We start from the raw sequence: 20,539 nt of genomic DNA on the forward strand, positions 1-20,539 counted from the left end.
CAGCCCTTCCCCGAACCATGTTGGAATTGTAGTGGTATTTTGCTTTTGTTAATTTATGTGTTGTTTATTGCAAAGCTGTTTTTATTCGACATTTTTTAGAGCTATTTACATGCGGACATCCTTATAATGGAGCTCAGGGTGAGATTGTTTTCTTGTATTACTGTGCCTTTTCTCTTATTACTGTGTTTAAATATTTTGGAGAATATATTGTTTATCCAACAATCAAATATAATTCACTACTTCATATTTGCAGAAATAATTCTGTGTTTCATGTTGTTGCTGCTTTTGGGCTCTAAGGGACGCTGTTGGTCAATCCAATAAAACCTCTAAAACATTACCACATAGTCCCCTCCCTTACCACCGTGGCCTATGAGAGAAAAGGAGTTAGTGTGCATTTTGTGGGCTGTCATTCGAGGAAAACTGACTCGCATAAATTGATATCTCCATTCAGATATATACAGTGCACTGAAAAGACAGCATCACTTGTCTTTAGCGGCACATTCAGTGTTTTATTCAGAATAATTACCGTACTTGGATTGTTGTGGAGCATATCTTCGTGTTTTTCTTTTGCTATGGCATGTGGAATACCAACCTACACCCGGTGCAGAAAATGGCGCTTAGGCTGCGGACAGATTTGGCATCTTCTGTTCTTCTGTATTTATCTCATCCATATGGTCAGCGGACATATCCGATATTCAATCCCAGAGGAGATGAGGAAAGGCTCCTTAATCGGTAATGTAGCACAGGATCTTGGTTTGGATCTGAAAAGGCTTCGTTCTGGCCGGGCCCGTATCGTGACCGGAGAGAGCATCCAGTACACCGAGCTGAAGACAGACAAAGGGATTCTAGTCGTCAAAGAGAGAATAGACCGAGAGCAGCTTTGCGGAGACGTAACACCGTGTAGTTTCAGCTTCGAGGTGATTTTAGAAAACCCGATGGAGCTACATCAAATTACAGTTGAAATTACAGACATAAATGATCATTCACCTACGTTCAAAAGAGATACTATTCATTTCGAAATCAGCGAATCAGCTAATACTGGGGCTCGTTTTTCATTGACGAGTGCAGAAGACCCAGATGTGGGTGTCAACGGACTCCGAGAATATTTTTTGACCGAGAATGACAATTTTGTTCTGAAACAGAACTCTAATGCAGATGGAAAGAAATATGCAGAGATGGTGTTACAGAAGCCATTGGACCGAGAGACAAACCCTAATCTGTCTCTAAAGCTAATAGCCGTAGATGGTGGAACTCCGCAGAGATCTGGTGCAGTAAATATAGATATCACTGTTCTTGATGTGAATGATAATGCGCCTGTATTCAATCAATCTGTGTACAAAGCTACAGTCGTGGAAAACGCTCCCAGAGATACTTACGTTACCACAGTTAATGCCAGTGACGCAGATTTTGGGTCAAATAGTATTGTGACGTATTATTTTTCAGATCTCAACAGTGGTCTCGGTGATATGTTTAAGATCGATGAAAAAACTGGCATTATTTTAATAACAGGTTCTGTTGATTATGAAAAAGACAAAAAGTACGAACTCAGAATCGATGCAAAAGATCAGGGAGGTTTGACAGATTCGAGTAAAGTGATAATTGAAGTAACTGATGTAAATGACAACGCCCCTACTATTAGCGTTATGTCATTCACCAGTCCTGTGTCAGAGGACTCCCCTTCTGGAACAACTATTGGCATCATAAATGTAAAAGATCTTGATTCAGGTGATAACGGACAAGTAAACTGTAGAATCGAACAAAATGCTCCTTTCAAGATTAAATCCAATCTAAGAAATTACTATACTTTGGTAACAGATACGGTATTAGATCGTGAAAGTATTTCAGAGTATAACATCACTGTTGTTGCGACAGATGCAGGAATACCTCCTCTCTCAACAAGAAGAACCTTTCATTTAAAGGTCTCTGATGTGAACGATAATGCTCCAGTGTTTTCACAAAGTGTTTACAATGCGTTTATCTCTGAGAATAACTCTCCAGGCGTTTCTGTTCTCACGTTAAGGGCTAAAGATCCTGATGAAAACCAAAACGCCCGCATATCTTATATTCTTGAAGATACTAATATCGGCGGATCTCTAGTTTCTGAGTACATTACTATAAATGCCGAAAGCGGAGTGATACATGCAGTGCGTTCATTTGATTATGAGCAAATTAAACAGCTGGTTTTCGTCGTCAAGGCGCAGGATGGAGGCTCCCCTCCACTCAGTAGCAACGTGACCGTGAAAACAATGATCCAGGACCAGAACGACAACCCCCCTCAGGTTCTGTACCCAGTCCAGACTGGTGGCTCTCTGGTGGCCGAAATGGTGCCTCGTTCAGCAGATGTGGGCTATCTGGTCAGTAAAGTGGTGGCTGTTGATGTGGACTCTGGACAGAATGCCTGGCTCTCCTATAAACTGCAGAAAGCCACAGACAGGGCGCTGTTTGAAGTGGGCTTACAGAATGGAGAAATAAGAACTATCCGCCAAGTCACTGATAAAGATGCTGTGAAACAAAGACTGACTGTTATAGTGGAGGACAACGGGCAGCCCTCTCGTTCAGCTACAGTCATTGTTAACGTGGCGGTGGCGGACAGCTTCCCTGAAGTGCTGTCGGAGTTCACTGACTTTACACACGACAAGGAGTACAACGACAACCTGACTTTTTACTTAGTGTTGGCTCTGGCTGTAGTTTCCTTCCTCTTCATCACGTGTTTAGTGGTTATTATATCGGTGAAAATCTACAGATGGAGACAGTCTCGCGTCCTGTATCACTCCAACCTCCCTGTGATTCCATATTATCCACCACGTTACTCAGACACTTTGGGGACAGGGACTCTCCAACACGTGTACAACTACGAGGTGTGCAGGACGACTGACTCCAGAAAGAGTGACTGTAAGTTCGGCAGAGCTGGTAGTCAGAACGTGCTGATAATGGACCCCAGTTCAACAGGGACGATGCAGCGGATACAGAGTGAAAAGAGCATCCTGGATGAACCAGACTCTCCTCTAGAGGTGAGTTAAACAATGTAGCTTTGCCGTTATTTCCTTCAGTGTTTAATTACATTGATAGTGAACTGTTGCACGATGTACCGCCATTTTCAGCACCAAGGACAGCGCCTCATTTTGCATCACTTGATAGGACTTTTTTGTATTTAGATTCAGAACTTCAAAATAATATATCGGCCAACCTTTTATTAACAGTCAGTGATATTGTTTTTCATTGTTTCACAGTCGCATTACTTTGACATAGTAGCATTTTGTGTCAAAGCGCAACATTATAAATTTGCTTGTTCAGCGTGGGAGATTTCCAGAGTCCTTTGTTTGCATATACTCGTGGTCGTTGAGAAGAAATGGTTTGCTTGTGACTTCAATTATTATACTGACAATCAAGAATGCTCCTTTCACTGCATATTGATGTCGTTATTTTTTGTTGAATAGTCTGCTGAAATATTTTAAAGATTATTTTGTTTGTCCAACAATCACATGTAATCAACCACTTAATATTTCATGCAATAATTGTATGTTTCATGTTGTTGCTGCTTTTGGGCTCTAAGGGACGCTGTTGGTCAATCCAATAAAACCTCTAAAACATTACCACATAGTCCCCTCCCTTACCACCGTGGCCTATGAGAGAAAAGGAGTTAGTGTGCATTTTGTGGGCTGTCATTCGAGGAAAACTGACTCGCATAAATTGATATCTCCATTCAGATATATACAGTGCACTGAAAAGACAGCATCACTTGTCTTTAGCGGTACATTCAGTGTTTATTCAGAATAATTACCGTACTTGGATTGTTGTGGAGCATATCTTCGTGTTTTTCTTTTGCTATGGCATGTGGAATACCAACCTACACCCGGTGCAGAAAATGGCGCTTAGGCTGCGGACAGATTTGGCATCTTCTGTTCTTCTTTATTCATCTCATCCATACGGTCAGCGGACATATCCGATATTCAATCCCAGAGGAGATGAAGAAAGGCTCCTTAATCGGTAATGTAGCACAGGATCTTGGTTTGGATCTGAAAAGGCTCCGTTCTGGTCGGGCCCGTATCGTGACCGGAGAGAGCATCCAGTACACCGAGCTGAAGACAGACAAAGGGATTCTAGTCGTCAAAGAGAGAATAGACCGAGAGCAGCTTTGCGGAGACGTAACACCGTGTAGTTTCAGCTTCGAGGTGATTTTAGAAAACCCGATGGAGCTACATCAAATTACAGTTGAAATTACAGACATAAATGATCATTCACCTACGTTCAAAAAAAGCAGAATAGATTTTGAAATCAGCGAAATAGCTAATACTGGGGCTCGTTTTCCATTGACGAGTGCAGAAGACCCAGATGTGGGTGCCAACGGACTCCGAGAATATTTTTTGACCGAGAATGACAATTTTGTTCTGAAACAAAACTCTAATGCAGATGGAAAGAAATATGCAGAGATGGTGTTACAGAAGCCATTGGACCGAGAGACAAACCCTAATCTGTCTCTAAAGCTAATAGCCGTAGATGGTGGAACTCCGCAGAGATCTGGTACAGTAAATATAGATATCACTGTTCTTGATGTGAATGATAATGCGCCTGTATTCAATCAATCTGTGTACAAAGCTACAGTCGTGGAAAACGCTCCCAGAGATACTTACGTTACCACAGTTAATGCCAGTGACGCAGATTTTGGGTCAAATAGTATTGTGACGTATTATTTTTCAGATCTCAACAGTGGTCTCGGTGATATGTTTAAGATCGATGAAAAAACTGGCATTATTTTAACAACAGGTCCTGTTGATTATGAAAAAGACAAAAAGTACGAACTCAGAATCGAGGCTAAAGATCAGGGAGGTTTGACAGATTCGAGTAAAGTGATAATTGAAGTAACTGATGTAAATGACAACGCCCCTACTATTAGCGTTATGTCATTCACCAGTCCTGTGTCAGAGGACTCCCCTTCTGGAACAACTATTGGCATCATAAATGTAAAAGATCTTGATTCAGGTGATAACGGACAAGTAAACTGTAGAATCGAACAAAATGCACCTTTAAAGATCAAATCCAATCTAAGAAATTACTATACTTTGGTAACAGATACTGTATTAGATCGTGAAAGTGTTTCAGAGTATAACATCACTGTTGTTGCGACAGATGCAGGAATGCCTCCTCTCTCAACAAGAAGAACCTTTCATTTAAAGGTCTCTGATGTGAACGATAATGCTCCAGTGTTTTCACAAAGTGTTTACAATGCGTTTATCTCTGAGAATAACTCTCCAGGCGTTTCTGTTCTCACGTTAAGGGCTAAAGATCCTGATGAAAACCAAAACGCCCGCATATCTTATATCCTGGAAGATACTAATATCGGCGGATCTCCAGTTTCTGAATATGTTTCTATAAATACAGAAAGCGGAGTGATACATGCAGTGCGTTCATTTGATTATGAGCAGATTAAACAACTTAATTTAGTAGTTAAAGCTCAGGATGGAGGCTCCCCTCCACTCAGTAGCAATGTCACTGTAAACATAATGATCCAGGACCAGAACGACAACCCCCCTCAGGTTCTGTACCCAGTCCAGACTGGTGGCTCTCTGGTGGCCGAAATGGTGCCTCGTTCCGCAGATGTGGGCTATCTGGTCACTAAAGTGGTGGCTGTTGATGTGGACTCTGGACAGAATGCCTGGCTCTCCTATAAACTGCAGAAAGCCACAGACAGGGCGCTGTTTGAAGTGGGCTTACAGAATGGAGAAATAAGAACTATCCGCCAAGTCACTGATAAAGATGCTGTGAAACAAAGACTGACTGTTATAGTGGAGGACAACGGGCAGCCCTCTCGTTCAGCTACAGTCATTGTTAACGTGGCGGTGGCGGACAGCTTCCCTGAAGTGCTGTCGGAGTTCACTGACTTTACTCACGACAAGGAGTACAACGACAACCTGACTTTTTACTTAGTGTTGGCTCTGGCTGTAGTTTCCTTCCTCTTCATCACGTGTTTAGTGGTTATTATATCGGTGAAAATCTACAGATGGAGACAGTCTCGCGTCCTGTATCACTCCAACCTCCCTGTGATTCCATATTATCCACCACGTTACTCAGACACTTTGGGGACAGGGACTCTCCAACACGTGTACAACTACGAGGTGTGCAGGACGACTGACTCCAGAAAGAGTGACTGTAAGTTCGGCAGAGCTGGTAGTCAGAACGTGCTGATAATGGACCCCAGTTCAACAGGGACGATGCAGCGGATCCAGAGTGAAAAGAGCATCCTGGATGAACCAGACTCTCCTCTAGAGGTGAGATGCAATACGCAAAGTCTTCACTTCTGCAAATGGTTTTTCTGTGAACTGAATTGAAATTGCAACAGGTAGCTGGTCGTAGTTTAATTGAAAACAAGGTTACACGGTTCCTTTCAGCACCACAGTGTGAACAGCTCCTCTTTATCTGAAAGTCCTTTCTAGCTTGAAAATGTCCTCATTGTTTTCTTCATAACTTCTGATCAGAAATGCTACGTGTATGAATACTACTACTGCTATTACTACAGGTGCTGCGAATATTAAGAACATGAATTATTATAATAACATCAACAGTACATAATTATTCAAATGCATTTATTATGTATTTTTAAAGGCCACTAGTCGTGAAACTACATATTACAATATTTATCTTTTTTCATTTTCTTTGGATACTTGCTCATTATTTACTTTACTTCACAAACATTTTGGTGTTCACGTTTTGGACTCTAAGTGACGCTGTTGAACAAGAATTTAATGTCTACACATAATCTCTCTGTTGCAGCTCAGGGGCGTTCTTTGTAAGATCACATTGAAGTAGGCTTAGAGGGATAATCAGGAAACGTATGCGTCTCGGAAAAGAGAGGGGCTTTTTGAGTCTTGCGGCTTTGGTTCTCTTTTCTAACACATGAACAAAGCAAATCTGGGAGAGTGGATGTTATTGAATTCATATCGGAAGATCTCTGTTGTTGTTTTTTTTGTCGGAGAATGTCCCTTTCTGACATGGCGTATCAGCAACCACTCTGCAAATGGCGTTTGTATTTCGGACCGAGACGGGTAATGACTCTTTTGTTGTTTTACTTCTTTAATATCGTCGTTGGTCAGATCCGCTACTCTGTACCAGAGGAGATGAAGAAGGGCTCTCTTATCGGCAATGTAGCACAGGATCTCGGTTTGGATCTGAAAAGGCTCCGCTCTGGGCGGGCCCGTATCGTGACCGGAGAAAACATCCAGTACACCGAGCTGAAGACAGACAAAGGGATTCTAGTCGTGAATGAGAGAATCGACCGCGAGCAGTTGTGTGGAGACGTGACACCGTGCAGTTTCAGCTTTGAAATCATTTTGGAAAACCCTATGGAGCTACACCATATTACGATTGAAGTGTTAGATGTGAATGATCATCCCCCGGTATTCAAGAAATCAGATATCATGTTAGACATAAGCGAGTCGGCTAATCTTGGGGCGCGATTTGTGCTGGACAGTGCAGAAGATCCTGATGTTGGCGTCAATGGCCTGCAGAATTATGTTTTAACCTCAAACGACAATTTCGTTTTAAAGCAGCATGTAAATCCAGACGGAAGTAAATATGCAGAGATGGTGCTTCAGAGGCAATTAGACAGAGAGGAGGTTCCACATCTCTCTTTAAAGCTTATAGCAGTGGATGGTGGGAATCCACAGAGATCTGGCACCGTAAACATAGACATAAAGGTTTTAGATGCAAACGACAATGCTCCCGTTTTCAACCAGTCAGTTTATAAAGCCACGGTGATTGAGAATGCTGCAAAGGGCACAAATATCGTCACTGTTAATGCTACAGACGCAGATAGTGGATCGAATGGTTACATCACTTATTCAATTTCAAACGTGAAGAGCAATATAGCCGATTTGTTGTCCATAGATCAAGTCTCTGGTGCATTATTTGTTTCAGGTCCAATAGATTTTGAAAAAGATAAAAAATATGAGCTTAGAATTGATGCAAAAGATCAGGGAGGTTTAACGGATTCAAGTAAAGTGATAATTGAAGTGACTGATGTAAATGATAACGCCCCTACTATTAGCGTTATGTCATTCACGAGTCCTGTGTCAGAGGACTCACCTCCTAGTACAACTATTGGCATCATAAATATAAAAGATATTGATTCGGGTGAAAACGGACAGGTAGCATGTAGAATCGAGCAAAATGCTCCTTTCAAGATTAAATCTAATCTAAGAAATTACTATACTTTGGTAACAGATACTGCATTAGATCGTGAAAGTATTTCAGAGTATAACATCACTGTTGTTGCGACAGATGCAGGAATGCCTCCTCTCTCAACAAAAAGAACCTTTCATTTAAAGGTCTCTGATGTGAACGATAATGCTCCAGTGTTTTCACAAAGTGTTTACAGTGCGTTTATCTCTGAGAATAACTCTCCAGGCGTTTCTGTTCTCACGTTAAGGGCTAAAGATCCTGATGAAAACCAAAACGCCCGCATATCTTATATTCTGGTTGATTCTGATCTTGACGGATCTCCAGTTTCTAACTGTGTGTCAGTTAATGCCGAAAGCGGAGTGATACATGCAGTGAGGTCGTTTGATTATGAGCAAATCAAACAGCTGATTTTCGTCGTCAAAGCGCAGGATGGAGGCTCCCCTCCACTCAGTAGCAACGTGACCGTGAAAATAATGGTCCAGGACCAGAACGACAACCCCCCTCAGGTTCTGTACCCAGTCCAGACTGGTGGCTCTCTGGTGGCCGAAATGGTGCCTCGTTCAGCAGATGTGGGCTATCTGGTCAGTAAAGTGGTGGCTGTTGATGTGGACTCTGGACAGAATGCCTGGCTCTCCTATAAACTGCAGAAAGCCACAGACAGGGCGCTGTTTGAAGTGGGCTTACAGAATGGAGAAATAAGAACTATCCGCCAAGTCACTGATAAAGATGCTGTGAAACAAAGACTGACTGTTATAGTGGAGGACAACGGGCAGCCCTCTCGTTCAGCTACAGTCATTGTTAACGTGGCGGTGGCGGACAGCTTCCCTGAAGTGCTGTCGGAGTTCACTGACTTTACTCACGACAAGGAGTACAACGACAACCTGACTTTTTACTTAGTGTTGGCTCTGGCTGTAGTTTCCTTCCTCTTCATCACGTGTTTAGTGGTTATTATATCGGTGAAAATCTACAGATGGAGACAGTCTCGCGTCCTGTATCACTCCAACCTCCCTGTGATTCCATATTATCCACCACGTTACTCAGACACTTTGGGGACAGGGACTCTCCAACACGTGTACAACTACGAGGTGTGCAGGACGACTGACTCCAGAAAGAGTGACTGTAAGTTCGGCAGAGCTGGTAGTCAGAACGTGCTGATAATGGACCCCAGTTCAACAGGGACGATGCAGCGGATACAGAGTGAAAAGAGCATCCTGGATGAACCAGACTCTCCTCTAGAGGTTAGTTCAGTTTTATCACCCGACCCAAAGATATAATTCCTCGTGCTCCCCCAAATTCCACATTTTCATCCCTGCTGACTGTTTAATGTCTATGTTTAGTCAACTGCCAGCTGTTTTAAATTTAAATGACTAACAGATATCTGGGATGAACTTTTTGAACTGAATTAAGGTGTAATAACAAAATTCACAAAATAACACTTTGTTTACTGAATGTGATTGTTGTATTCCGTATTAAATGACTAGTAACGTTTGCAGCATACAGTGAATAGAGTTTTGTTATTGATTTTAATTTGACATCAGTACTCTTTAGTCTGATCGTTTACAATTTTGTGAAAGACGTCTGCTTATCCTTCAGTGCATTCGTAAAGCTACTTGTTTCAGTACCACAGACAGCGACACTCCTATACATTGCACATTACAGTCATCTGTTGCCTTATGGAAGCCATTTTACGTTTCTAATACAACAGTTGATGGGATCTCATTGCAGTTCATGTACTGGTTTCTGCTGTCTTTTCATCTGTCCAATTGACTCCTCCTTTTCGACATAACGCAAATGGCAAATGTAACCTTGTAATAGTAAACAATTGAAGACTTGCTGCGTATAGGCGATGAATGCTTTGCTTTTAAGTACCATATAAAATTCAGATTTTGGACTCTAAGTGACGCTGTTGGTCAGCAAAACGATTTCAGTGTTAACAGCCAGCATATCCCCCTCCCTCACTACCATACTTTAGCATGACAGCGGAGATACTGCCCTTCGTGGGAGGACAGGGAGTGAAGAGGCCATTTTTTTTACACATTTGTCTTTGGATTATATGACTTGCACGCTGTCATCTGAAAGCAGTACAATATATGTAAACTGGACTACAAGCTCATGTTTATTTTCTTCAAGTGAGGACGCATCATTCATCAAGATTTGTTGTTTCTGATATGGCAACCCGAGGCCAACCCTACCCTGCAAGTGTAAGATGGCGATTGTCTTGTATATTACGTTGTCAAGTGGGATTTCTCATTTTGCTTACTTTCATGGGTGATAGAGTGGCTGGCCAGATTCGTTATTCTATTCCAGAGGAGATGAAAAAGGGCTCCATTATTGGCAATGTAGCACAAGACCTCGGCCTGGATCTGAAAAGGCTCCGCTCTGGCCGGGCCCGTATCGTGAGCGGGGAAAACATCCAGCACACCGAGCTAAAGACAGACAAAGGGATTCTAGTCGTGAATGAGAGAATAGACCGAGAGCAGCTTTGTGGAGACGTGACACCGTGCAGCTTCAGCTTCGAAATCATTTTAGAAAACCCAATCGAACTTCATCGTGTCACTGTCGAAATTGTAGATATAAACGATAACACTCCTTTCTTTCCAAATAAAGACATCCAGTTTGAAATGAGCGAATCTGCTACAATTGGAGCTAAATTTCCTGTTGAAAGCGCAGTTGATCCTGATGTTGGACTTAACGCCTTACAAAATTACATTCTATCGCCTAATAATTATTTCATTCTGAAACAACATGCAAATCCAGACGGCAGTAAATACGCTGAATTGGTGCTCCAGAAGGCATTGGACAGAGAGGAACACCCCAGCCTCCCTCTAAAAGTGATAGCTGTCGACGGTGGAAACCCTCAGAGATCTGGTACCGTGAATATAAATGTATCTGTATTAGACGCAAACGATAATGCTCCTGTATTTAACCAGTCAGTTTACAGCGCCGTTGTCGTTGAAAATGCGCCAAAAGGAACTTACATTACAACAGTTAACGCTACTGATGCAGACATTGGCACCAACGGGGAAATTATATTCAGTTTTTCGAAAATAAAAGGCAGCACGGTAGATATGTTCAGTATCGATGAAAGCACAGGTGTTATATCAGTTGCTGGACTTATAGACTTTGAAAAAGAGAAGAAATATGAGCTTAGGATAGAGGCACGGGATCGAGGAGGTTTGACTGGGACCAGTAAGGTTATAATAGATGTTAGTGACGTCAATGACAACGTTCCAGTTATTAATATCATGTCATTTTCTAATATTATATCAGAAGATGCCCCTCTCGGCACAACAGTAGCTGTTATCAATGTCAAAGACGCTGATTCAGAGAAAAATGGACAGATAATATGTACAATAGACAAAACGCTTCCGTTTAAAATCCAGTCGTCCATAACGAACTACTATAATTTGGTGGCTGATCAGCATTTTGACAGAGAGACGACTTCTGTATATGATATTACAATAATAGCCACCGACTCAGGGTCTGCTCCTCTGTCCAGCTCCGTCACATTGGAACTTAGAATCTCTGACGTAAACGATAACGGCCCATTGTTCGACAAAAACTCATATTCAGCTTACGTCACAGAGAATAATTCCCCTGCAATGTCCATCACCGCTGTCAGCGCGCGGGACTCTGACTGGAATCAAAACGCGAGAATCTCCTATTTCCTGGAGGACACACTAATCAGCGGTAATCCAGTGTCTAACTATGTGTCCATAAACTCTGAAACTGGAGTTTTACATGCGGTGCGTTCGTTTGATTATGAACAAATGAAAGAACTTCAGCTTACTGTGAAAGCGCAGGATGGAGGCTCCCCTCCACTCAGTAGCAACGTGACCGTGAAAATAATGATCCAGGACCAGAACGACAACCCCCCTCAGGTTCTGTACCCAGTCCAGACTGGTGGCTCTCTGGTGGCTGAAATGGTGCCTCGTTCAGCAGATGTGGGCTATCTGGTCAGTAAAGTGGTGGCTGTTGATGTGGACTCTGGACAGAATGCCTGGCTCTCCTATAAACTGCAGAAAGCCACAGACAGGGCGCTGTTTGAAGTGGGCTTACAGAATGGAGAAATAAGAACTATCCGCCAAGTCACTGATAAAGATGCTGTGAAACAAAGACTGACTGTTATAGTGGAGGACAACGGGCAGCCCTCTCGTTCAGCTACAGTCATTGTTAACGTGGCGGTGGCGGACAGCTTCCCTGAAGTGCTGTCGGAGTTCACTGACTTTACACACGACAAGGAGTACAACGACAACCTGACTTTTTACTTAGTGTTGGCTCTGGCTGTAGTTTCCTTCCTCTTCATCACGTGTTTAGTGGTTATTATATCGGTGAAAATCTACAGATGGAGACAGTCTCGCGTCCTGTATCACTCCAATCTCCCTGTGATTCCATATTATCCACCACGTTACTCAGACACTTTGGGGACAGGGACTCTCCAACACGTGTACAACTACGAGGTGTGCAGGACGACTGACTCCAGAAAGAGTGACATGAAATATATGCAACCGATGAGTCAAAGTTTAGTGAGTGTGGATGGAGCTGAAACTGATACACCGCAGGTGGACAAGCAACTGTCAGGCAACTGTTCTCAAATGTCAACTTTGGTGAGTGATATATTTAATATTTTATTGTCCATTTTCTCATTGTTAATTTTGTATTCTTTGTTCCTTAACTAGTTGGATTGAAGTGCAGGCAAACGGCTTTCACCAGCACCTCGGTGTCACTGTCCATGGTGCTGGAACAGTTGATGGATTCTTTTTGAAGTAATTTTCCTCACCTCTTGTATTGAAGGTGAAGCTATAGATTTCTAAGGTAAAGAAACAGCATTACTTCAACAAACGCCACAATAGGAACATTTCATATAGACTCAAGCTAACCACTGTCTGGGTGTGTTTTTTTCCCCAGACATTTCCATACATCTTAAGATTGTCCCTGAACAGTTGCAGTTTAGCAACTTTTTTACAAACACGTTTTTTTCAGTTGCAAATATATTGATATTCTCAAGATCTGTGTTCGCAAATGGCAATTGTGTTTCAATAAGAAAAATAACTACATACACACTCTCCCAGATAAAATAAACATTATATGACAACTGAAAACAAAAGGCCCAGAATCGATGATTTCTCTTACCTCTTTTTTCCTTGCACATCTTATTTTTCAGTATTTAGAATAAAGTAGGCTAATGTTTGATTGTTTAACATTCACATTTGTTTATTTTGTATTTCATTCTGTAGATCTTAATCTATGTTTCACCATACAGCATCAGCAATGATGTTAACAGAAAAATGGCTTCATGAAATTTGAAATCAACTGATTTCACAATGATCTTAAACTTAGGATGCTTTTGTGGAACAGAGCCTGGTCAGTATTTAAGCGTCGGCTTCAGTCGTACTGCTCCTTTGTAAAACTTGAATCTATTTCTCATATGACAATAAAAACAATCAGTAATCTTTGAATACAGCATTTAAAGTGTTCCTAATAATGTGCACAGCACATACATTACCGTGGATGGGCTCTGAGCGCCGCTGTTGATACATCACTGACTAACTGTCCAGATAAGCAGTGCAGCGGTCCACCCCTTTAATTCATTTCAGTGTTGTACTGCTTGGAAAGAAGGCGGTCTGACCCGTGATGGTTTCAAGTGCAGCATTTCTCGTGGAATTTCTCTGCTGAAAATACCATTACTTTTTAAATATATGGATTTGATTACACCAGTTTTGCATTGAAAGGGATTACTGCGTCTCTGCCTTCGGATTTTTGATGGCTTGTACGTGGATAACCGCTCGCAGAGGCCGATGGCAAGCACTGTTAGTCATTCTTTGTCTCTTCAAGCTGAGCTCGGTGACTGGACAGGCTCGGTATTCCGTACCGGAGGAGCAGGCCGAGGGGTCTTTTGTTGGAAACATTGCTCGAGATTTAGGTCTGGATGTGGCGAGGCTCATGTCAGGTAAAGCTCGTATCATTACAAAAGGAAGCCGACAGTACGTTGATTTAAACCGAGACAAAGGCACCCTTGTTATTAAAGAGCGAATCGACCGAGAAGAACTGTGTGGAAAGACGACGCCCTGTAGCTTCAGTTTCGAGGTGATTTTAGAAAATCCAATCCAGCTCTATCGGGTAACAGTGGAGGTAATAGACATAAACGATAACAGTCCGTCGTTCCCAAAGGACGAAATCAAATTGAAGATTGTTGAAAGTGTCGCATCAGGGACTCGCTTCACTTTGGTGAGTGCAAACGACCCTGATGTCGGTATTAATGACATCCAAAAATATATGCTTAAACCTCCCGGTCATTTCAAACTGGAAGTACAGAGCCAGCCTGATGGAGGACAATTCATCGAGATGGTTTTACAAAACCCGTTAGACCGAGAGAAAGAGGAGACTCACGCACTCGTGCTGATTGCTTCAGATGGAGGGGAGCCACATAGATCAGGGACAGTGCGCATTCATATCACTGTGCTAGATGCTAACGATAATGCGCCAGTGTGTAGCCAGCCTGTTTATAAAGCAGATGTCAGGGAGAATTCTCCTGAAGGAACAGTGGTGACCTCAGTTAGTGCAAATGACGCAGATAATGGACAATATGGTGAAGTAACTTATTCAATTCCTTATTTGGCTAAAGATGCAAAACAGCTTTTTGAAGTGAATGTTAAAACTGGAGAGATTAAAGTTGCAGGTAAACTGGACTTTGAAAAATCAAAGACTTATCAATTAAACGTTCAGGCTAGTGACCATGGGGGATATTCAGATACTTGCAAAGTTGTTATTCAAATAATTGATGAGAATGACAACGTCCCTACAATCCAGCTTATGTCATTTTCTAACTCGATATCCGAGGATTCTCCCCCAGGTACAACTATAGCTGTTGTTAACGTTGATGATGAAGACTCTGATGGTAACGGTGTTGTCAAGTGCTCCATTAACTCTGACGTCCCTTTCAAAATCGAGTCTTCATTAACTGGATATTATACAATAGTCACCGAAGACTTCTTAGACAGAGAAAGTGTTGCTGAGTATAACATCACCATAACCGTCTCTGACCAAGGCTCTCCCTCTCTGTCTAGCAGTAAAAACATCAATGTAAAGGTGTCTGACGTGAATGACAGCCCACCCAAATTCGATCAACCAGAATATAGTAAGACTGTACCAGAGAACAACTCTCCTGGATTTTCTGTGTTTACTCTCAGTGCTCGTGATGCAGACTGGGGTCAAAACGCTCGGGTTTCTTACTTTGTGGAGGAGAAAGAGATTAATGGTGTAGCTGTGTCTTCGTTAGTGTCAGTAAACTCAGACAATGGTGTCATTCATGCAGTGAGGTCCTTTGATTATGAGCAAATCAAGTCGTTTGAATTTAACGTAACTGCTCGTGATGCTGGATCCCCTCCACTGAGCTCCGTGGCAACTGTTAGAATAATGATCCAGGACCAGAACGACAACCCCCCTCAGGTTCTGTACCCAGTCCAGACTGGTGGCTCTCTGGTGGCTGAAATGGTGCCTCGTTCAGCAGATGTGGGCTATCTGGTCAGTAAAGTGGTGGCTGTTGATGTGGACTCTGGACAGAATGCCTGGCTCTCCTATAAACTGCAGAAAGCCACAGACAGGGCGCTGTTTGAAGTGGGCTTACAGAATGGAGAAATAAGAACTATCCGCCAAGTCACTGATAAAGATGCTGTGAAACAAAGACTGACTGTTATAGTGGAGGACAACGGGCAGCCCTCTCGTTCAGCTACAGTCATTGTTAACGTGGCAGTGGCGGACAGCTTCCCTGAAGTGCTGTCGGAGTTTACTGACTTTACTCACGACAAGGAGTACAACGACAACCTGACTTTTTACTTAGTGTTGGCTCTGGCTGTAGTTTCCTTCCTCTTCATCACGTGTTTAGTGGTTATTATATCGGTGAAAATCTACAGATGGAGACAGTCTCGCGTCCTGTATCACTCCAACCTCCCTGTGATTCCATATTATCCACCACGTTACTCAGACACTTTGGGAACAGGGACTCTCCAACACGTGTACAACTACGAGGTGTGCAGGACGACTGACTCCAGAAAGAGTGACATGAAATATATGCAACCGATGAGTCAAAGTTTAGTGAGTGTGGATGGAGCTGAAACTGATACACCGCAGGTGGACAAGCAACTGTCAGGCAACTGTTCTCAAATGTCAACTTTGGTGAGTGATATATTTAATATTTTGTTGTCCATTTTCTCATTGTTAATTTTGTATTCTTTGTTCCTTAACTAGTTGGATTGAAGTGCAGGCAAACGGCTTTCACCAGCACCTCGGTGTCACTGTCCATGGTGCTGGAACAGTTGATGGATTCTTTTTGAAGTAATTTTCCTCACCTCTTGAATTGAAAGTGAAGCTATAGATTTTTTATTGTAAAGAAACAGCATTACTTCAACAAGTGCCATAATAGGATGTAATATAGATGTAATGTAACATAGAATCAAACTAACCACTGTCTTGGTGTTGTTTTTTCCAGACATATCCATACATAACAAGACTGCCCTTTAACAGTTGCAGTTTAACAACTCAATCAGATCAGTGGAAATGGCATCTGCAGTTTTCTAAGTTTTTTTTTTTTTTTTTTTTTTTTTTACAAACAGGTTTTTTTTCAATTGCAAATATATTGATACTCTCAAGATATTTGTTAGGAAATGGCAATTGTCGTTCAATAATAAAAATAACTGCATACACACTCTCCCAGATAAAATAAACATTATATGACAACTGAAAACAAAAGGCCCAGAATCGATGATTTCTCTTACCTCTTTTTTCCTTGCACATCTTATTTTTCAGTATTTAGAATAAAGTAGGCTAATGTTTGATTGTTTAACATTCACATTTGTTTATTTTGTATTTCATTCTGTCGATCTTAATCTATGTTTCACCATACAGCATCAGTAATGATGTTAACAGAAAAATGGCTTCATGAAATTTGAAATCAACTGATTTCACAATGATCTTAAATTTAGGATGCTTTTGTGGAACAGAGCCTGGTCAGTATTTAAGCATCGGCTTCAGTCGTACTGCTCCTTTGTAAAACTTTAATCTATTTCTCATATGACAATGAAAACAATCAGTAATCTTTGAATACAGCATTTAAAGTGTTTCTAATAATGTGCACAGCACATACATTACCGTGGATGGGCTCTGAGCGCCGCTGTTGATACATCACTGACTAACTGTCCAGATAAGCAGTGCAGCGGTCCACCCCTTTAATTCATTTCAGTGTTGTACTGCTTGGAAAGAAGGCGGTCTGACCCGTGATGGTTTCAAGTGCAGCATTTCTCGTGGAATTTCTCTGCTGAAAATACCATTACCTCTTCAATTTATGGATTTGATTACACCAGTTTTGCATTGAAAGGGATTACTGAGTCTCTGCCTTCGGATTTTTGATGGCTTGTACGTGGATAACCGCTCGCAGAGGCCGATGGCAAGTACTGTTAGTCATTCTTTGTCTCTTCAAGCTGAGCTCGGTGACTGGACAGGCTCGGTATTCCGTACCGGAGGAGCAGGCCGAGGGGTCTTTTGTTGGAAACATTGCTCGAGATTTAGGTCTGGATGTGGCGAGGCTCATGTCAGGTAAAGCTCGTATCATTACAAAAGGAAGCCGACAGTACGTTGATTTAAACCGAGACAAAGGCACCCTTGTTATTAAAGAGCGAATCGACCGAGAAGAACTGTGTGGAAAGACGACGCCCTGTAGCTTCAGTTTCGAGGTGATTTTAGAAAATCCAATCCAGCTCTATCGGGTAACAGTGGAGGTAATAGACATAAACGATAACAGTCCGTCGTTCCCAAAGGAGGAAATCAATTTGAAGATTGTTGAAAATGCTGCATCAGGGACTCGTTTCTCACTAGAGAGTGCAGACGACCCTGATGTCGGTATTAATGACATCCAAAAATATATGCTTAAACCTCCCGGTCATTTCAAACTGGAAGTACAGAGCCAGCCTGATGGAGGACAATTCATCGAGATGGTTTTACAAAACCCGTTAGACCGAGAGAAAGAGGAGACTCACGCACTCGTGCTGATTGCTTCAGATGGAGGGGAGCCACATAGATCAGGGACAGTGCGCATTCATATCACTGTGCTAGATGCTAACGATAATGCGCCAGTGTGTAGCCAGCCTGTTTATAAAGCAGATGTCAGGGAGAATTCTCCTGAAGGAACAGTGGTGACCTCAGTTAGTGCAAATGATGCTGATAAAGGAGTCAATGGTGAAGTAACTTATTCCATAGCTCATGTCGCCAGAGAAGCAAAGCAACTTTTTGAAGTAAATGTTAAAACTGGAGAGATTAAAGTTGCAGGTAAACTGGACTTTGAAAAATCAAAGACTTATCAATTAAACGTGAAGGCTAGTGACCATGGGGGATATTCAGATACTTGCAAAGTTGTTATTCAAATAATTGACGAGAATGACAACGTCCCTACAATACAGCTTATGTCATTTTCTAACTCGATATCCGAGGATTCTCCCCCAGGTACAACTATAGCTGTTGTTAACGTTGATGATGAAGACTCTGATGGTAACGGTGTTGTCAAGTGCTCCATTAACTCTGACGTCCCTTTCAAAATCGAGTCTTCATTAACTGGATATTATACAATAGTCACCGAAGACTTCTTAGACAGAGAAAGTGTTGCTGAGTATAACATCACCATAACCGTCTCTGACCAAGGCTCTCCCTCTCTGTCTAGCAGTAAAAACATCAATGTAAAGGTGTCTGACGTGAATGACAGCCCACCCAAATTCGATCAACCAGAATATAGTAAGACTGTACCAGAGAACAACTCTCCTGGATTTTCTGTGTTTACTCTCAGTGCTCGTGATGCAGACTGGGGTCAAAACGCTCGGGTTTCTTACTTTGTGGAGGAGAAAGAGATTAATGGTGTAGCTGTGTCTTCGTTAGTGTCAGTAAACTCAGACAATGGTGTCATTCATGCAGTGAGGTCCTTTGATTATGAGCAAATCAAGTCGTTTGAATTTAACGTAACTGCTCGTGATGCTGGATCCCCTCCTCTGAGTTCCATGGCAACTGTTAGAATAATGATCCAGGACCAGAACGACAACCCCCCTCAGGTTCTGTACCCAGTCCAGACTGGTGGCTCTCTGGTGGCCGAAATGGTGCCTCGTTCAGCAGATGTGGGCTATCTGGTCAGTAAAGTGGTGGCTGTTGATGTGGACTCTGGACAGAATGCCTGGCTCTCCTATAAACTGCAGAAAGCCACAGACAGGGCGCTGTTTGAAGTGGGCTTACAGAATGGAGAAATAAGAACTATCCGCCAAGTCACTGATAAGGATGCTGTGAAACAAAGACTGACTGTTATAGTGGAGGACAACGGGCAGCCCTCTCGTTCAGCTACAGTCATTGTTAACGTGGCGGTGGCGGACAGCTTCCCTGAAGTGCTGTCGGAGTTCACTGACTTTACACACGACAAGGAGTACAACGACAACCTGACTTTTTACTTAGTGTTGGCTCTGGCTGTAGTTTCCTTCCTCTTCATCACGTGTTTAGTGGTTATTATATCGGTGAAAATCTACAGATGGAGACAGTCTCGCGTCCTGTATCACTCCAACCTCCCTGTGATTCCATATTATCCACCACGTTACTCAGACACTTTGGGGACAGGGACTCTCCAACACGTGTACAACTACGAGGTGTGCAGGACGACTGACTCCAGAAAGAGTGACTGTAAGTTCGGCAGAGCTGGTAGTCAGAACGTGCTGATAATGGACCCCAGTTCAACAGGGACGATGCAGCGGATACAGAGTGAAAAGAGCATCCTGGATGAACCAGACTCTCCTCTAGAGGTGGGTTATGATCTATCATTTTTCACAAACTTGTAATGCAACAATTATATAGTAGTATTTTTAGATTCCATATTTTACTTAGTTTCACACTAGGTCTCACTGCCTGCTCAACTTGCATCTTCAGTACCACTTGTAACAGCTCCTCTCAGAGTTGAGCCTTCTAATTGAAGTGAAAAAGAGTCAGTAAGGAAAATGCTCATCATAAAACGTCTACTCTGATGTTGTTACGTGTTACCAACCTTTAATGTGGGCCGCATTGGGTGTTTTGTGTCTGTTGTAATTCGAAAAAGTTTTAGGGACTTTCTTCTTCCACCTTAGTTCTTTTGTAGAGGGAGAAAGCAAATGTAAAAGTACTTCAAAAGACTGTTTCTAGTTAACAACATGTCTCATGGTTGTACTGCATTTTGCTCTCCCACTTTAACTCTCTCTGTCACTTAATTCCTTTATAAGCTACATCTTGTTTATATTATTTCCCTATATCAAACACTTACATGCACACATTTAATTAAGATACATACAACGTTAGCTGGCTCCTACATACT

At 42.2% G+C, this 20,539-nt stretch overlaps 6 protein-coding genes across 6 annotated transcripts; all 6 read left to right on the top strand.

The window, feature by feature from the left end:
* Positions 1–671: 671 nt before the first annotated feature.
* Positions 672–3,020, top strand: LOC139291773 (protocadherin gamma-A7-like). Its single transcript, XM_070913878.1, has 3 exons — positions 672–956; positions 1,714–1,725; positions 2,256–3,020. The coding sequence occupies exons 1-3, from the start codon at positions 672–674 to the stop codon at positions 3,018–3,020; spliced, it is 1,062 nt and encodes a 353-aa protein (XP_070769979.1).
* Positions 3,021–3,827: 807 nt separating this feature from the next.
* Positions 3,828–6,804, top strand: LOC139291774 (protocadherin gamma-A7-like). The gene is made up of 3 exons (XM_070913879.1): positions 3,828–4,203; positions 5,491–6,266; positions 6,769–6,804. Exons 1-3 carry the CDS (start codon positions 3,828–3,830, stop codon positions 6,802–6,804), a joined length of 1,188 nt encoding a protein of 395 aa, XP_070769980.1.
* A 239-nt stretch (positions 6,805–7,043) lies between these two features.
* LOC139291775 (protocadherin gamma-A7-like) lies at positions 7,044–9,449 on the top strand. Its single transcript, XM_070913880.1, has 2 exons — positions 7,044–7,350; positions 8,638–9,449. Exons 1-2 carry the CDS (start codon positions 7,044–7,046, stop codon positions 9,447–9,449), a joined length of 1,119 nt encoding a protein of 372 aa, XP_070769981.1.
* Positions 9,450–10,439: 990 nt separating this feature from the next.
* Positions 10,440–12,940, top strand: LOC139291776 (putative protocadherin beta-18). The gene is made up of 3 exons (XM_070913881.1): positions 10,440–10,725; positions 12,013–12,756; positions 12,855–12,940. Exons 1-3 carry the CDS (start codon positions 10,440–10,442, stop codon positions 12,938–12,940), a joined length of 1,116 nt encoding a protein of 371 aa, XP_070769982.1.
* A 998-nt stretch (positions 12,941–13,938) lies between these two features.
* Positions 13,939–16,508, top strand: LOC139291777 (protocadherin beta-16-like). Its single transcript, XM_070913882.1, has 2 exons — positions 13,939–16,324; positions 16,423–16,508. Exons 1-2 carry the CDS (start codon positions 13,939–13,941, stop codon positions 16,506–16,508), a joined length of 2,472 nt encoding a protein of 823 aa, XP_070769983.1.
* A 1,071-nt stretch (positions 16,509–17,579) lies between these two features.
* Positions 17,580–20,033, top strand: LOC139291778 (protocadherin gamma-A7-like). The gene is made up of 2 exons (XM_070913883.1): positions 17,580–17,934; positions 19,222–20,033. The coding sequence occupies exons 1-2, from the start codon at positions 17,580–17,582 to the stop codon at positions 20,031–20,033; spliced, it is 1,167 nt and encodes a 388-aa protein (XP_070769984.1).
* Positions 20,034–20,539: the final 506 nt, after the last annotated feature.

The sequence above is a fragment of the Enoplosus armatus genome, chromosome 10 (genome assembly GCF_043641665.1).
Source record: "Enoplosus armatus isolate fEnoArm2 chromosome 10, fEnoArm2.hap1, whole genome shotgun sequence".
Lineage (NCBI taxonomy): Eukaryota > Metazoa > Chordata > Actinopteri > Centrarchiformes > Enoplosidae > Enoplosus > Enoplosus armatus.

Excerpts from the sequence above, each read along its gene's own strand:
- LOC139291773 (XM_070913878.1), top strand. The coding sequence starts at position 672 with ATGGTCAGCGGACATATCCGATATTCAATCCCAGAGGAGATGAGGAAA.
- LOC139291776 (XM_070913881.1), top strand. The coding sequence starts at position 10,440 with ATGGGTGATAGAGTGGCTGGCCAGATTCGTTATTCTATTCCAGAGGAG. Across the intron at positions 10,726-12,012 it reads AAACCCAATCGAACTTCATC|CCGTGAAAATAATGATCCAG; the intron begins GTGTCACTGTCG and ends GTAGCAACGTGA. Across the intron at positions 12,757-12,854 it reads GGTGGACAAGCAACTGTCAG|TTGGATTGAAGTGCAGGCAA; the intron begins GCAACTGTTCTC and ends TTCCTTAACTAG.
- LOC139291774 (XM_070913879.1), top strand. The coding sequence starts at position 3,828 with ATGGCATGTGGAATACCAACCTACACCCGGTGCAGAAAATGGCGCTTA. Across the intron at positions 4,204-5,490 it reads AAACCCGATGGAGCTACATC|CTGTAAACATAATGATCCAG; the intron begins AAATTACAGTTG and ends GTAGCAATGTCA. Across the intron at positions 6,267-6,768 it reads AACCAGACTCTCCTCTAGAG|CTCAGGGGCGTTCTTTGTAA; the intron begins GTGAGATGCAAT and ends TCTCTGTTGCAG.
- LOC139291778 (XM_070913883.1), top strand. The coding sequence starts at position 17,580 with ATGGCTTGTACGTGGATAACCGCTCGCAGAGGCCGATGGCAAGTACTG. Across the intron at positions 17,935-19,221 it reads AAATCCAATCCAGCTCTATC|CTGTTAGAATAATGATCCAG; the intron begins GGGTAACAGTGG and ends GTTCCATGGCAA.
- LOC139291777 (XM_070913882.1), top strand. The coding sequence starts at position 13,939 with ATGGCTTGTACGTGGATAACCGCTCGCAGAGGCCGATGGCAAGCACTG. Across the intron at positions 16,325-16,422 it reads GGTGGACAAGCAACTGTCAG|TTGGATTGAAGTGCAGGCAA; the intron begins GCAACTGTTCTC and ends TTCCTTAACTAG.
- LOC139291775 (XM_070913880.1), top strand. The coding sequence starts at position 7,044 with ATGACTCTTTTGTTGTTTTACTTCTTTAATATCGTCGTTGGTCAGATC. Across the intron at positions 7,351-8,637 it reads AAACCCTATGGAGCTACACC|CCGTGAAAATAATGGTCCAG; the intron begins ATATTACGATTG and ends GTAGCAACGTGA.